At 45.6% G+C, this 12,569-nt stretch overlaps 1 protein-coding gene and 1 long non-coding RNA gene across 4 annotated transcripts in view; one reads left to right on the top strand and one right to left on the bottom strand.

The window, feature by feature from the left end:
* The window catches only part of THADA (THADA armadillo repeat containing), a 166,733-nt gene extending 159,119 nt beyond the window's left edge, over positions 1-7,614 (top strand). For all 3 annotated transcript variants that reach the window (XM_081185941.1, XM_081185943.1, XM_081185942.1), the window contains exons 37-38: positions 3,760-3,914; positions 6,472-7,614. In XM_081185941.1, coding sequence (XP_081042067.1) covers positions 3,760-3,914; positions 6,472-6,846 — 530 coding nt within the window. In that variant the 3' untranslated portion in view covers positions 6,847-7,614. The remainder of the gene's footprint in view (positions 1-3,759; positions 3,915-6,471) is intronic.
* A 268-nt stretch (positions 7,615-7,882) lies between these two features.
* Positions 7,883-11,354, bottom strand: LOC308582739. The gene is made up of 2 exons (XR_014005827.1): positions 9,158-11,354; positions 7,883-8,740 (listed from the first exon to the last, which is right to left on the bottom strand). It is a non-coding gene; the product is annotated as an uncharacterized lncRNA (long non-coding RNA).
* Between the last annotated feature and the right edge of the window lie 1,215 nt (positions 11,355-12,569).

Here is a 12,569-nt window from a genome sequence, read left to right as displayed (position 1 = left end):
AGACCGATTCCATCTTCAGAATGGATCTGCAAAATATTCCTGGAGAGCACCAAGGCATGCCCAAAAGTGTCTCTTGGCTACATCACAGGAATAAAATCTCTGGCCAGGGCCTAGAGACTCGGTGTCAATATGGCTTGAGGGTCATAGGCTGGTTCCCTTCCACCTTCCTGACCTAATGAACAGTTGGGTGGCAGAGAGGGCCCAGTCTGTCTCCTGAAGGCCTCAGGCTGTAGAGAAGTCCCCAATACTACTCTGTTGGTCACACACTCCTTTGTGATCCACCTTAGCATGCCTGGAGAACAGTAATGGTCTGCTTGAAAGCAACTGCCCAACATATATATAACCCACATTGTTGTTGCTGTTTAGTCCTTTAGTCGTGTCCGACTCTTCATGACCCCATGGACCAGAGCACGCCAGGCCCTCATATGCCTGTTGTCTTTGTCCATGGAGTTTTCTTGGCAGGGATACTGGAGTAGCTTGCCGGTTCCTGCTCCAATAACCCACATACCAACCTATTTGATTTAGTACCTTAACTTAACTAAGATTGAACTGGCTTAAAATCAAGAGCTAAACTTAACTCAATCATGGTGGGTGTTTATAAGATGCTTATATGCCTAGACTGGTGTAATAATGTCCATGGGTAGGATCCTGAGAAAGTCAACTCCACTGATGAGTAAGATTTAAAAGTGCCCAGCCTTCTTTTATTGAATCCCATAGAATTATCTAACTACAGAAAAATTCCCCTAAAACTGTTTTTTTTATATATTTCTTGTTCTATTCCATTTCTGTGTTGTGCAATATGTGCATCATTGAAAAACCAATAAAATGAAAATAATTAATCTGAATCATTGCATTCCCTTCATCTTTCAGCTTTGCAGGGTGGGGAAGTTCTTCATTCAGAGAATACTAGGGTGATGCTTTTTGACCCATCGTTTTGTAAAGACTGAATTGGCCGAGCTCAGTATTTGTCCCAAATACGAGTGATGATAATCAGCTACGTCATGCTCAGAGTAGACCCATTGATTTCAGTAGTATGACTAACATTGGACATCACCGCAGATGTTCTTCAGCAGCAAACACTTCTTGGCGCCGAGATTAAATTATTTTACAATGCCTCATATAAGCCAACAGGGAAGTGATTAGTAAACACAGAACATCAGAATTTCTTTGTTCGCAGAACTGCAGGTTATATATTATGCTTTCTTCAGCGTGCACAATATATCTGGCTCCTCAATATAGTTGAAAACAGCCTGTTGGTACATTCCTACAATTCTCCTTGGGGGGATGGGATTAAGAAGAAAAGGTTGTATATTTTTGAAGCCACATAGTAGTCTACCAAGAGAAATGTTTACATATGGCATGATCAAAAGTCTTCTGGTATATGAATATGTGTGTGGGAGGTCTTGCTCTACATTAAATGGATTAACAAAGACGACTCAAAACATTGTAGTTCCTACCTTTTCTTTTTTTAAAAAAGTTCTTCCTGAAGCTTAAAATACCTGTGTCTTTTTTTTGGGAAAAGGTTTTTAAATCTTCCATTGTTTTTATTTGAAGTGTGTGGTATTCATACTTAAGCTTTTTATGTAATTGCTGGGTTGAAGAAACAAAGGATGACCTGTACTTTAACCATTTAAATAGCTTGCTTTTTGCACTTTAGAACTCCCACCTTCTACAACTCTGGAACCTGATAAACAAGACATTTGATAGTTTATGATTTTTATATTAAACAATCCACTATAACTTCCCCTTCACAGACCACCAAATTTTGGACTTCCTTTAAACTTTTCTGTGTTGGCTGTTGGTTGGTTGCTGGTTCTTTCGGGAGACGGGTTTAAGAATGTTTTGCTTAATAGCCCGGATTCTTAACAGTTTCAGCATAAATGATTTGAGATGAGATGTAAGGAACAGTTGGACTTTATTGTAGGCCACAATAGAACTTAATTAAAGGGGGAGTTGTTACAATAAACAGATTAAATTAACTCAGAAGGAGGTGCAATTTGCAAGCCATAGCTGCTGCTCTGTTGCAGGCAAATCTGCCAGCTCAAATGTTGAACTTTAGAAATAGGTTCTGCAGAAATGATGGTCCTGTTCGGCCACGTCTTTTCCTGCATCTTCCTTTACTATAGCTTTGCTCCCTCAATTCATGGAGTGGGGGGAGGACATTGCTTTAGCCTCGCTCTGCCAATCCCCCACATACATGAATGGAATATCCAACTACTGCCTGTGCTTCAGCAGCTGGTATAATCATAATAATCATAATCATAATAATTTATTTATACCCCACGCATCTGGCTGGGTTTCCCCAGCCACTCTGGCCAACATCCAACAAAATACAGTCATACCTCGGTTTACAGATGCTTCAGGTTGCATTTTTTCGGGTTATGGATCACTGAAACCCGGAAGTACTGGAATGGCGCTGAATCGCAACCCACGCATGTGCCAACGTGACACTGCGGGTTGCGGACGCTGCGGGTTGCAAATGTGCATCCCACACCGATCACGTTCGCAAACCGAGTGTCCACTGCATTAAAATACAATAGTCCTTCATATATTAAAAGCTTCCGTAAACAGGGCTGCCTTCAGATGTCTTCTAAAAGTCTGGTAGTTGTTCATGTCTTTGACATCTGGTGGAAGGGCATTCCACAGGGCGGGTGCCACTACTGAGAAGGCCCTCTGCCTGGTTCCCTGTAACCTAATTTCTTGCAGTGAGGGAACCACTGCGCTGGACCTCAGCGTCTGGGCTGAATGATGGGGGTGGAGATGCTCCTTCAGGTATACTGGACACATTGTATATGTATATGTACTGTGGTACCTCGGGTTAAGAAATTAATTCGTTCTGGAGGTCCGTTCTTAAGCTGAAACTGTGCTTAACCTGAGGTATCACTTTAGCTAATGGGGCCTCCCGCTGCCGCAGCGCCATTTCTGTTCTCATCCTGAAGCAAAGCTCTTAACCCGAGGTACTATTTCTGGGTTAGGGGTGTCTGTAACCTGAAGCGTCTGTAACCTGAAGCATCTGTAACCCGAGGTACCACTGTATATTGGTTTGGTTGATTTCTTGATTCAAAACAGGAAAATCACCTGTTTGGGGTGTTTTGCCTACGCTTGCTGAAAGGTGCATAAGCAAGTAGCATTCATCTGTGTTTTCTGATAGCTACATCTGACAGCTTGCCCATGAGAGTAAGATGATTTGGGACAGAAAATGAAACTGTCCTGAAGGGACTAGACTCTGAGATTAAAGTCTTACATATGACACCTAAGCTGAGCATTAAAAGCCGATGAATTTCTCCATCCCAGTGGCCAACTTATTATTATTACTCTTGGTATATTTATTTATTAAATTTATATCCCACCCTTCCTCCCAAGAGAGTGAAGGGTGGTCAAACACTTTGGTGATACACACACACACACACACACACACACACACATATATATAAAATAAATAATCAAAGAACATGTTTGAAACAATTAAAATAGTTTTAAAAACCTTAAACCAGCTCATCATTAAAAACATTTAAAACAATCACATACAGCTCATAATTTCAAAGTTACCCGAAACTATGTCAGCCATCAAATGCCTACTCCTTGTCACTAAATTTTAACATATTTTAAAAGTTGAACAATGGCAGCCAATTTTTTTAAAAAAGGTTAATAAAGGGTTTTGATTTGCATAATCTTAACAATTCCTGTGTTTTTCTTTTTGAGCATAATACATGTTTATATGGATACACTTAGAGAACCATCTTTCCTTTCTCCCTGCAGAGCTTGGCTTCCAAGTGGTGAATGCAGCAATGGCCATGGATTTAACATTTTTTATATTGTGTGAACTGCTGCAGCAGTGGGAGCAGACCAGCGCTGGGGTCTTAATCTTACTGGAGTGGCTGCTAGGAAAAGAAGATTTAGAGACTACAACCTTCGTAAGTCAGCTAACCAGTGCTTGACCACAGCTGGGGAATGCTTGGGTTTTTCAGTGCAATCAAATGGCTTTTTGCAGGATTTCTTTCAAGGTCGCATGGAATCATGCTTTTGGAACGCAGAAGAGATGTTAACATCGGAACCATGTTTTGCTTTTTAAAAAATGTGATACCAATTCAGTCATTGTACCATTCACTTATGAATGTGAATAATGTCCACTCTTGGTTCATAAAGCCGGTTTCTCTGGGCATCACATTTTAACATGTTAGAATAGAGTCGCCCAAGCTGGACCAGGAAACAGAAGGCACACCATGGATTTTTTGCACACATGTGTACTTCTGAACCAGCCTTTGTGGGAATGGTGAGGGTAGTAGGAGAGGATATATCAATTAAATATTATCCTTCCTCACGCTAATGAGCTAATAACAGAGCACATTCCCTTGTACATTGCAGGAAACTAGTTGATAGATTCGAGATAATCAGTTGAATTAAGCAATCCAGTCTGGCTTGTCCAGATTGTATTGTTCCTGGTAAATCCCTCTAGTTCCCTCTTAAAAACAATAATGACACAACAGTCTTCTTTTAAAGGAATGATGAGGTTTACTTACACTCAGTTCGCAGTATGGTCCTGAAGGCAGGCTTTATCTTGTAGTTACAGTTTCCGAGAAAAGTGTGGGTTCTGGTGGCTGAGAGCCAGCAGACAGCAAAAGGGCAAAATGTAGACAAGGCATCAAGAGAGTCAAGAGGAAGATGGCTGCGTGGCTAGCCCTTTTGTAGAGTCACGCCCATCTACTTGGTCACACACACAGGGAGGATGTTCCAGACCAGGTGTGACAGAAAGTCCTCCTGCCTGGAGCAACTCTGTCCACTCTGGCCAAACAGGAAATGTTGTATTTGACTGCTTCAGTGATGTTACATCCCACAGCCTTTTATGTGCAGTGCAATAAACATCCACACAAAAATTTGCCCTTCGTGCAATGTTATTCCGGGATGAATTTGAAGACCATATCAAATCCCTTCATTTGAGCCTGTTGAAAGTTACTGAAACTGAAGCATCCCCATCACACTTCTAGTAAATCAGCCAGCACAATCTCTTCACTGTGTGCAGGTATTATAGCACAGAGGTGCACAACACCTGATACATGAACGTGCTATAAAACTTTTCATAAGCTGTAGGTTAGCATATCTGTTTGATGCTCTTCTGCTCTTTGAAGACTCATGTAGTTTTCACTTTTTAAAAATCCACTCAAAACTCTTTACAAAACAATACAGGCAAATCCCCATTTATGCGGGGGCTAGGGACGCGGGTGGCGCTGTGGGTTAAACCACAGAGCCTAGGACTTGCCGATCAGAAGGTCGGCGGTTCGAATCCCCACAACGGGGTGAGCTCCCGTTGCTCGGTCCCTGCTCCTGCCAACCTAGCAGTTAGAAAGCACGTCAAAGTGCAAGTAGATAAATAGGTACCGCTCCAGCGAGAAGGTAAACGGCGTTTCCGTGCGCTGCTCTGGTTCGCCAGAAGTGGCTTAGTCATGCTGGCCACATGACCCGGAAGCTGTACGCCGGCTACCTTGGCCAGTAAAGCAAGATGAGCGCCGCAACCCCAGAGTCGGCCACAACTGGATCTAATGGTCAGGGGTCCCTTTACCTTTATGTTCCAAGGCACTATGCAAATCATTGAAATCGTGTATATTTGAAGCACCGTTGGAGAAAGATGCAAACACCCTCTGGAAACCATTGGAAAACCCTTTAAAAAAACAGCAGCACTTACCAGACTCCCTCCAAACCTCCTTGCTCAGATTCCAAATGAAGAGTTGCCTGTACAGTATTCTGCTAGGCACATTTAACTTTGTGAAATACAGTAGGATTTCACTGAACAGAAAGCTGACTCTGTACAGTGGTACCTCAGTTTATGAACTTAATTCGTTCCGGAAGTCAGTTCTTAAACCAAAGCCGTTCTTAAACCGAGGCGCACTTTGCCTAATGAGGCCTCCCGCCACCGGTGCCCTCGTTCAGATTCCATTCTTAGACTGAGGTAAAGTCCGCAAACCAGGACACCGCTTCCGGTTTTGCGGAGTTCGTAAACCAAATTGTTTGTAAACAGGGATGTTCTTAAACCGAGGTACCTCTGTATATCTCAAGCAGACATATCTTAATGTTTCAAGGCAACTTTTAATTTCCATAATTTAAATAAATACAATCATCTCAATAATTCTAGATATAGTTCCATTTCATTTTTACCTGAGCAATTTAATGAGATTCAGTGTGGCCATTGAACTATGCATGCATGTGGCAGCAAGAGCTGCAATACTGCCTGCACCATGGGGGAGAAGGAAGGCAGTCAGATGAGTTTGCCTCCTGCACTTTGCAGGAGAAGTGATATTGACATCAAAAAGGGTATGCATACAGTGTCCACAGAGTGGCTTACTTCCAAGTCAACGTGCATAGATGCCTTGCTTAAGACTGAGCAATTTTTTTCTGGTGCATGTGAACAATTTTGTATAGGAGTTGTTTATCTCATACCATTGCCAATACATTGATTATTGCTGGTTTTACGTGCAGGTGGAAAATGACTATCTGTTTGACAAAGGAGAAGCAAATTTCTGGGCTGAGAAATTAACGAAGGTGCGTCAGCTGCGTAAACACCTCTTCCTGCTCATACCAGTGACTCATGTCAATCCATGTGATCAAGGAAAGTTGCGCCAGTTGGCAACATTAGCATCTGATCAAGCCAAACATGTGACCCAGCTTCTTGGAGAAATGCCTTCAGCTCCTGAATTTTCCCGATCTTCGGAACTCACGCAATTAACTATTCGGAAGGAAAGAATATCCACTTGCCTTAAAATACTAAGCTTGCTCGAAGCTGGAAATGACACGTGCAGAAAACTTGAAAACACGAATGCGTATGATTTGCTCACTGCCGATTACAACTTGTGAACCACACTGTGAAGGCAAAGACAGGTCATAAATGTGAACGGCGTTGTAGGAATAAGTCTTAGATACTCCGTACTTCAATCCCTTGAATCTCCATCCAACTTTCTGCTGACGAATGTTTCTCTGAATGCTCTCATAAGCAGAGTTTTTATAGCAGCTGTTGTAGGAAGCAAAGCTGCTAAACTGTTTCTTCCCATGCACTGCATGCTGGCCACCTGCTGATACAATTTGCTGATTTTACCCCACGAGTTGCTCCTGTTCTTTGACGTTGCCGTTCATATTCCTTTTCTCATTGTGCTTCAAGACCCATTCACAGACAAATCTCAAAGTTCTAAGACTTTAAGAGTTCAAAACTTAATTCTATTTTCAACCATGACGGAAAACACCTTTTCCAAAAGCATTCTTTCCCTACGTAGACACAAATACAAGCTTTTCCACAAATGCAACTACTTGATTACCCTTGTAGCTTGAGCGATTCAGTATTAGAATACTATCATTTGTGCTTTCAGCTCAAAAGCTGTTCACCTGTACATGAAAAGTTTGATACCCAGCATGAAACATGCCTCCACACTCCCAATCAGTCAGCAAATGGCCAGGAAAGAAACAGTTCAGTACTACCTAACCACAGAGATTAGTCATTCTTCCGAAGGGCCTGCATCTCAGAAATTTCCTTGAGAGATCAACCAAGGTTGACTGCACCCTCTTAATAATGGTCATTAAGTTTAATGTCCTTCGCTGTTATTTTTACATTAAATGTTTTGTACCAGGTTATATTGCCTCGCTGAAATTATTTTTCACATCTGCTAAGCATTGCCTCTGCCCCACAATGCTCTGCATTGCTGATTCCCTCCCCCACCCCACCCCGATAGCTGGGAAGTGTAGGATGAAAAAGACAATTTTAACCTTTTTAGCATGAGAATACAATTTATACACCATGTTGCAATGCATACTGGATACCAATTTGATGCTTTGCAAAGTGATTGGCAGTGTCTGAATACTAACATCATGCATATCAAAGAAAACTCAGCTGGAAAGCCTGCACCTAAAAAATTATTACTATTAGTTCTTTATAACACCTTCCGGTATCTTTATTTTCTCCATACCATGTTCTAAATGCCCCAGCAGATGGCGCCCTAATACGTACTTTGTTACTGAACCATAAAATAGACCAAGCTGCTGAGGTTTGTTTGCCTACTACAGTAACCTTGCCACATGCCCATGCTGCCGAGGGCAAACAAAGCCCTCTCACTGTCCTCATCCCTAAGAGGAATGTATCTCCAACAAGATATATTGGGCAAGGACCGTAGCTCAGTGGTGGAGTATCTGCTTTGCATGCAAAAGGTCTCAGTTTCAATCCATGAATGTCCACTTAGAACTGGGTGGGAGCCTTGTCAGAAATCCTGGCCTGCTGCTGCCAGGCTGAGTAGACGTTACAGAGCTAGAGAGAGCAATGGTGCGACTCAGCACAATGCAGTTTTCTGTGTGTTCCCTCTTCTGCGCCCCAGTAAAATTTCGCAAACATCCCTTTTGGTGATGGGGAACCTGAACAGTTGTAGAAAACGGCAATATTGGCTCATTAGTAGCAATATTGTCTATACGGGTACTAGTTTACAGTTCAGTGGCACCCTCCCTGTGGAACGCCCTCCCATCAGATGTCCATGAGATAAGTAACTGTGCAATCCTTGGAAGGCATCTGAAGGCAGCCCTGTTTAGGGAAGTTTTTAATGTTCAATGTTTTATTATGTTTTTGTATATGCTAGAAGCCACCCAGAGTGGCTGGGGCAACCCAATCAGACGGGCAGGGTACAAATACCACCATCTGGCAGCCTGTCCTAACCATGTTTTGTTGGAATGAAGTCATTGCCTTATCAAACGTGAAGCAAATCTCACTTGGCCACTTACAGTGGTGCCCCGCAAGACGAAATTAATTCGTTCCGCAATTTTTGTCGTCTAGCGAATTTTTCGTCTTGCGAAGCACGAAATCCCATAGGAATGCATTGAAAATCAATTAATGCGTTCCTATGGTCAAAAAAAGTCGAAACAAAGCCAAATTTGGTACAACAACAGTTTATTAACTGCTCTTTAAAGTCACACATACTGTAAAGAGCAGTTCAAAAATTGAAGGGAAAATAAATTAACTTTATAAACAAAACATGTCTTTGTTTTTAGACAAAGGAAACAAAGCCGCGAGACGTTTTCGTCTTGCGAAGCAAGCCCATAGGAAATTTCGTCTTGCGAGGCAAATCGAAAATGGAAAAACCTTTCGTCTAGCGAGTTTTTTGTCTTGCGAGGCATTCGTCTTGCGAGGTACCACTGTATTCATGCAGAAATAAAAGGAAATTCATTCCAATCATACTTCTGAAGTATATCCACTTTATTTGACTGAATACATTTTATTTGAAAAACCATAAAGTATTAATTGTTGAACCAATTCTGTTGCTTAGAATTGCTGTTTCACCTCCCTCTTTTTAAGTGTCACTTAACTTTGTACTCACATAACTTTTAATAGTAGGCTGTGAGCATTAAGCTTTCATATAATCGGCAAACCTTGGCTACACTTGGCATTGTTGAAGATGTTAACAAAATGAGAAAGGGCCGTAGTGGTTTCAGCTTAAGTAGAATTAGGAAACCCCAGAAAGGCGGTTAATTAATAAACAAAAGAGCTGCAAGAAAGAAACAGCCTTATCGCTGTATGGCTTTAAGCTGTGTAATATCCCTTTAGTTTATAGATAGCAAATAATGGTACATGATCTTGTATGCGTTTCATCACACCACGAGTTACTGTATAACTTTTCAATCAGAAACTTTTAAACCTTAAACAGCAGCTGTAAAAGAACAAAAGTCTATCCCAGAGTAGCTGTCCGTTGAGTACTTAATCGGGGTCGGTTATCTTAAGTATTGGCCTGGCTAACTGTTGATTATAGATTGATCTTTGCCTGGCTGCAAGTATTTCTTACTTATTTATTTTAAGTGAAGGGGAATTCTCAACTTTGAAGCCAGAGCTTAGGTCAAAATTGTTCGCTTATTTCGTCCCCCCTTCCCGCAAGTGGGAGATGTCATTATGTCACTCTGAGTAGACCCAAGGGGTGGCAGGTAACAATAGTTCAGCTATGAAGATCCTAGGACGCAGGGGTTCTTTTGCAAGTTGATAAACCAAGATTAAACCCAACTCCCTCCCCCGACGCGCTTCCTCAATGAATGAAGGCTGCGTTCCTCTTACGGGATGCAGGCGCTAGGGGGTGGCCGCCTCCTTCAGGAACTATTTCTGGCCCGCATGTCAACTTGTCACGTCCACTTCTGGATTGGCAATGCAGTTCCTCGGCCGTAGCCGCAAAGCGTTGCAATTGCCAAAGGGATTAGTCTGAAAGGTGAGGGCGAGGGTTTGTTTTGCTTTTTTCTGCCGTGGCGCAGGACCAGCGACCGCTTGGGGCGCCTGCTTGCGCGCCCTCGCCTGGGGGCTTTTGTTTTCCAAACTTCCTTCTCGGCGCAGAGCCGAGGGAGAGCTGCGGAGCCTCCCCAGAACGAGCTTCCACTCGCTTTATTTGTGCGGGTGGAGGAGGTTTTTCTTTGCGCGCGGCGAGTCCGCTCCGAGAGTTGCTGGAAACGCCCCCCGCCCCCGCTTTGCAGGAGAGGCGCTTCCGGGTGGGAATGAGCCGAAGTAACGGGAGGAGGAGGAGCCAAGGCTGTAGCCTTAGGGCGGCGCACGCGCTTGCGGAGCGGCCGCCTCCCGTAAGGAGGAAGCAGGGCACCAAATGGACGCGGCGGGCGGGCAGCGCCGTCAACTCGCCTGCCAGTGGGCGCAGCTTGATGGCTAGCGCGCCCCTGGATGTGGAGAGCCTCGCCGCACAGCCGCTTCTTCCGAAGCAGCCGCTTGAAAGGAAGATCAAACGGCGGCCTCGCCTTTGTAAACCAGTCAAGGGCAAGAAAAGTGAGAGGGGGGGGGGAGGTCAGGGCGCCTGACACTTTCCGCTTTGCTCCCCACATGGATGCAGCCCGGTGCTCAGTGGATGCAGGCATTGTGGTGAGCCTAGGCGCAAGGAAGCGCAGCTCCGACGGCAACAAGTCCTTCCCGCACCCGCCCATAAGCCTGCCTGTCCTCTGGGAACTGGGTCGAGCTCGCATGTCAATGCGCACAGGCCAGGCTCGCTTGTTCTTGCGTAAGATGCTGAGCTGGTCTGCGAGTGGGGGAGCTTTCCCCCGCTGCTACAGTAAAAGGAGCGACGAGAGTCGGCCTTCCCAAAGAGGGGCCGAATTACGCACTGCTTGGTAGGCAAAGCGAGTTCCAGATGGGGCGGGCGCACTTCCTCTGGGAACAGCGCGCCCCGTTGCACGCCGTGGGGCTTCCTTCCTACTGCGCTGCGCGCGCCCCTGTACTTCCCCCCGCAAACGAGCGCGGAACTCATCTGCGCGCGCATTCCAAGCTCTCCAAGCCACCGGGTTGAATTCATTAACTGGGACCAAAGTGTGGAGACTTCATTGCCGCGGCCGAGGGACTTGGGGAGGCGGAAGGGGGAGGCTGCGCAGCTCTCCCTCTTTTTTGGCGGGGGTCCAGAGGGAAGGGGTGGGGCTGGGCAAGGCGAGCGCCGGCGCGCGGTCCCGCAGCTGTGCTGCGTCAGCCCGGCCCTCCCCTGGCCAGGCGCAACGGCGAGCGGGGAGTTTGAGGCTGTGTGTCAAAGGACGAGGCGCTGGCTGTGCCAATCGGATCACAAGACCTTGAGCGGCTGCCAAGTCTGGGAACTAGTCGGCAGCGGGACGGTCGCACGGGCTGGGGCTTCTCTTGAGCAACAAGGAACCCAGCAGCTGAGGAGTTAAAGCGCCCTTCTTTCTCTTGCAAACATCACACACCCCAGCGGGCAGCGGTGGTGCCGTCCAGCCAGTTACACGGCCAGGCGGGCAGCCTTTGTTCCCAAAACCTGTTGCGTGGCACAAGGTCCCTTGATTGGGCGGGAGGAAGAGGAGGAGTTGTAGGGGCGTCCCATTTCACTCCCAGGCCCTTTGATGCTTCGCTGCGAGCTTCCCGAACGGCTCAGCGGGGGTGTGAAACTGGCAGGAAAGCCCAATGCCAGCGTGTGTTTACTTGAAAACTTCCGAGCCGTGCAAGGAGCTGGGCGGGCTTCGTGCAAAGAGGGCGGCCGATCCTCCGCGCGGAGTGGTGGGGGAGAAACCCGATCTGGAGAGAGCATGGCCAGGGGGGCTCTCTGTGTACGTCAACGCTGCCTAGACCTGGAGTGCAATCGTGTCTTTACGCCCCGTGCTGCATGATGCAGCAGAAAATTGCACTTTGGGTGCAGACACCGAGCTAACATGCATTGCTGCTCAAAGACCTTTTGTCAAGTAGCAATTGTTTCGTAATTCACCCACGTGATGCAAGCACCCTGCAACCCGAGCCTATGCGTGTTTACTCAAAGTAAGCGCCGCTGAGTTCAACGTGCACAGGGGCTGCGGTCTCGGCGCACAAGCCTTGCGGAAACCCATTCCTCTTCATACTACAAACCTGAGGTTCAGCAGGTGTAGGAGCCACGCTGCATTCTCGAGCAAACTGCGTTCGTGCTTTGCCGGCGGTTAAACTCATGGGAGTTTCCTGTGCACATGGCGTTTATTGCAAGCCTCGCGGAAACTGCGCCGCCCATAACTAAGCAAGCCTTTTGTATACAGAATGCATTGTGCAAAATAAGCCAGCCTTATAGGATGTCTTCCCTGGTGCATGTTCCGATGAGAAAAGTAAA

Source organism: Podarcis bocagei (assembly GCF_964188305.1).
Source record: "Podarcis bocagei genome assembly, chromosome: 3".
Lineage (NCBI taxonomy): Eukaryota > Metazoa > Chordata > Lepidosauria > Squamata > Lacertidae > Podarcis > Podarcis bocagei.
The sequence above is the reverse complement of the archived record's forward strand: the minus strand, read 5'-3'. Positions and strand labels throughout refer to the sequence as shown.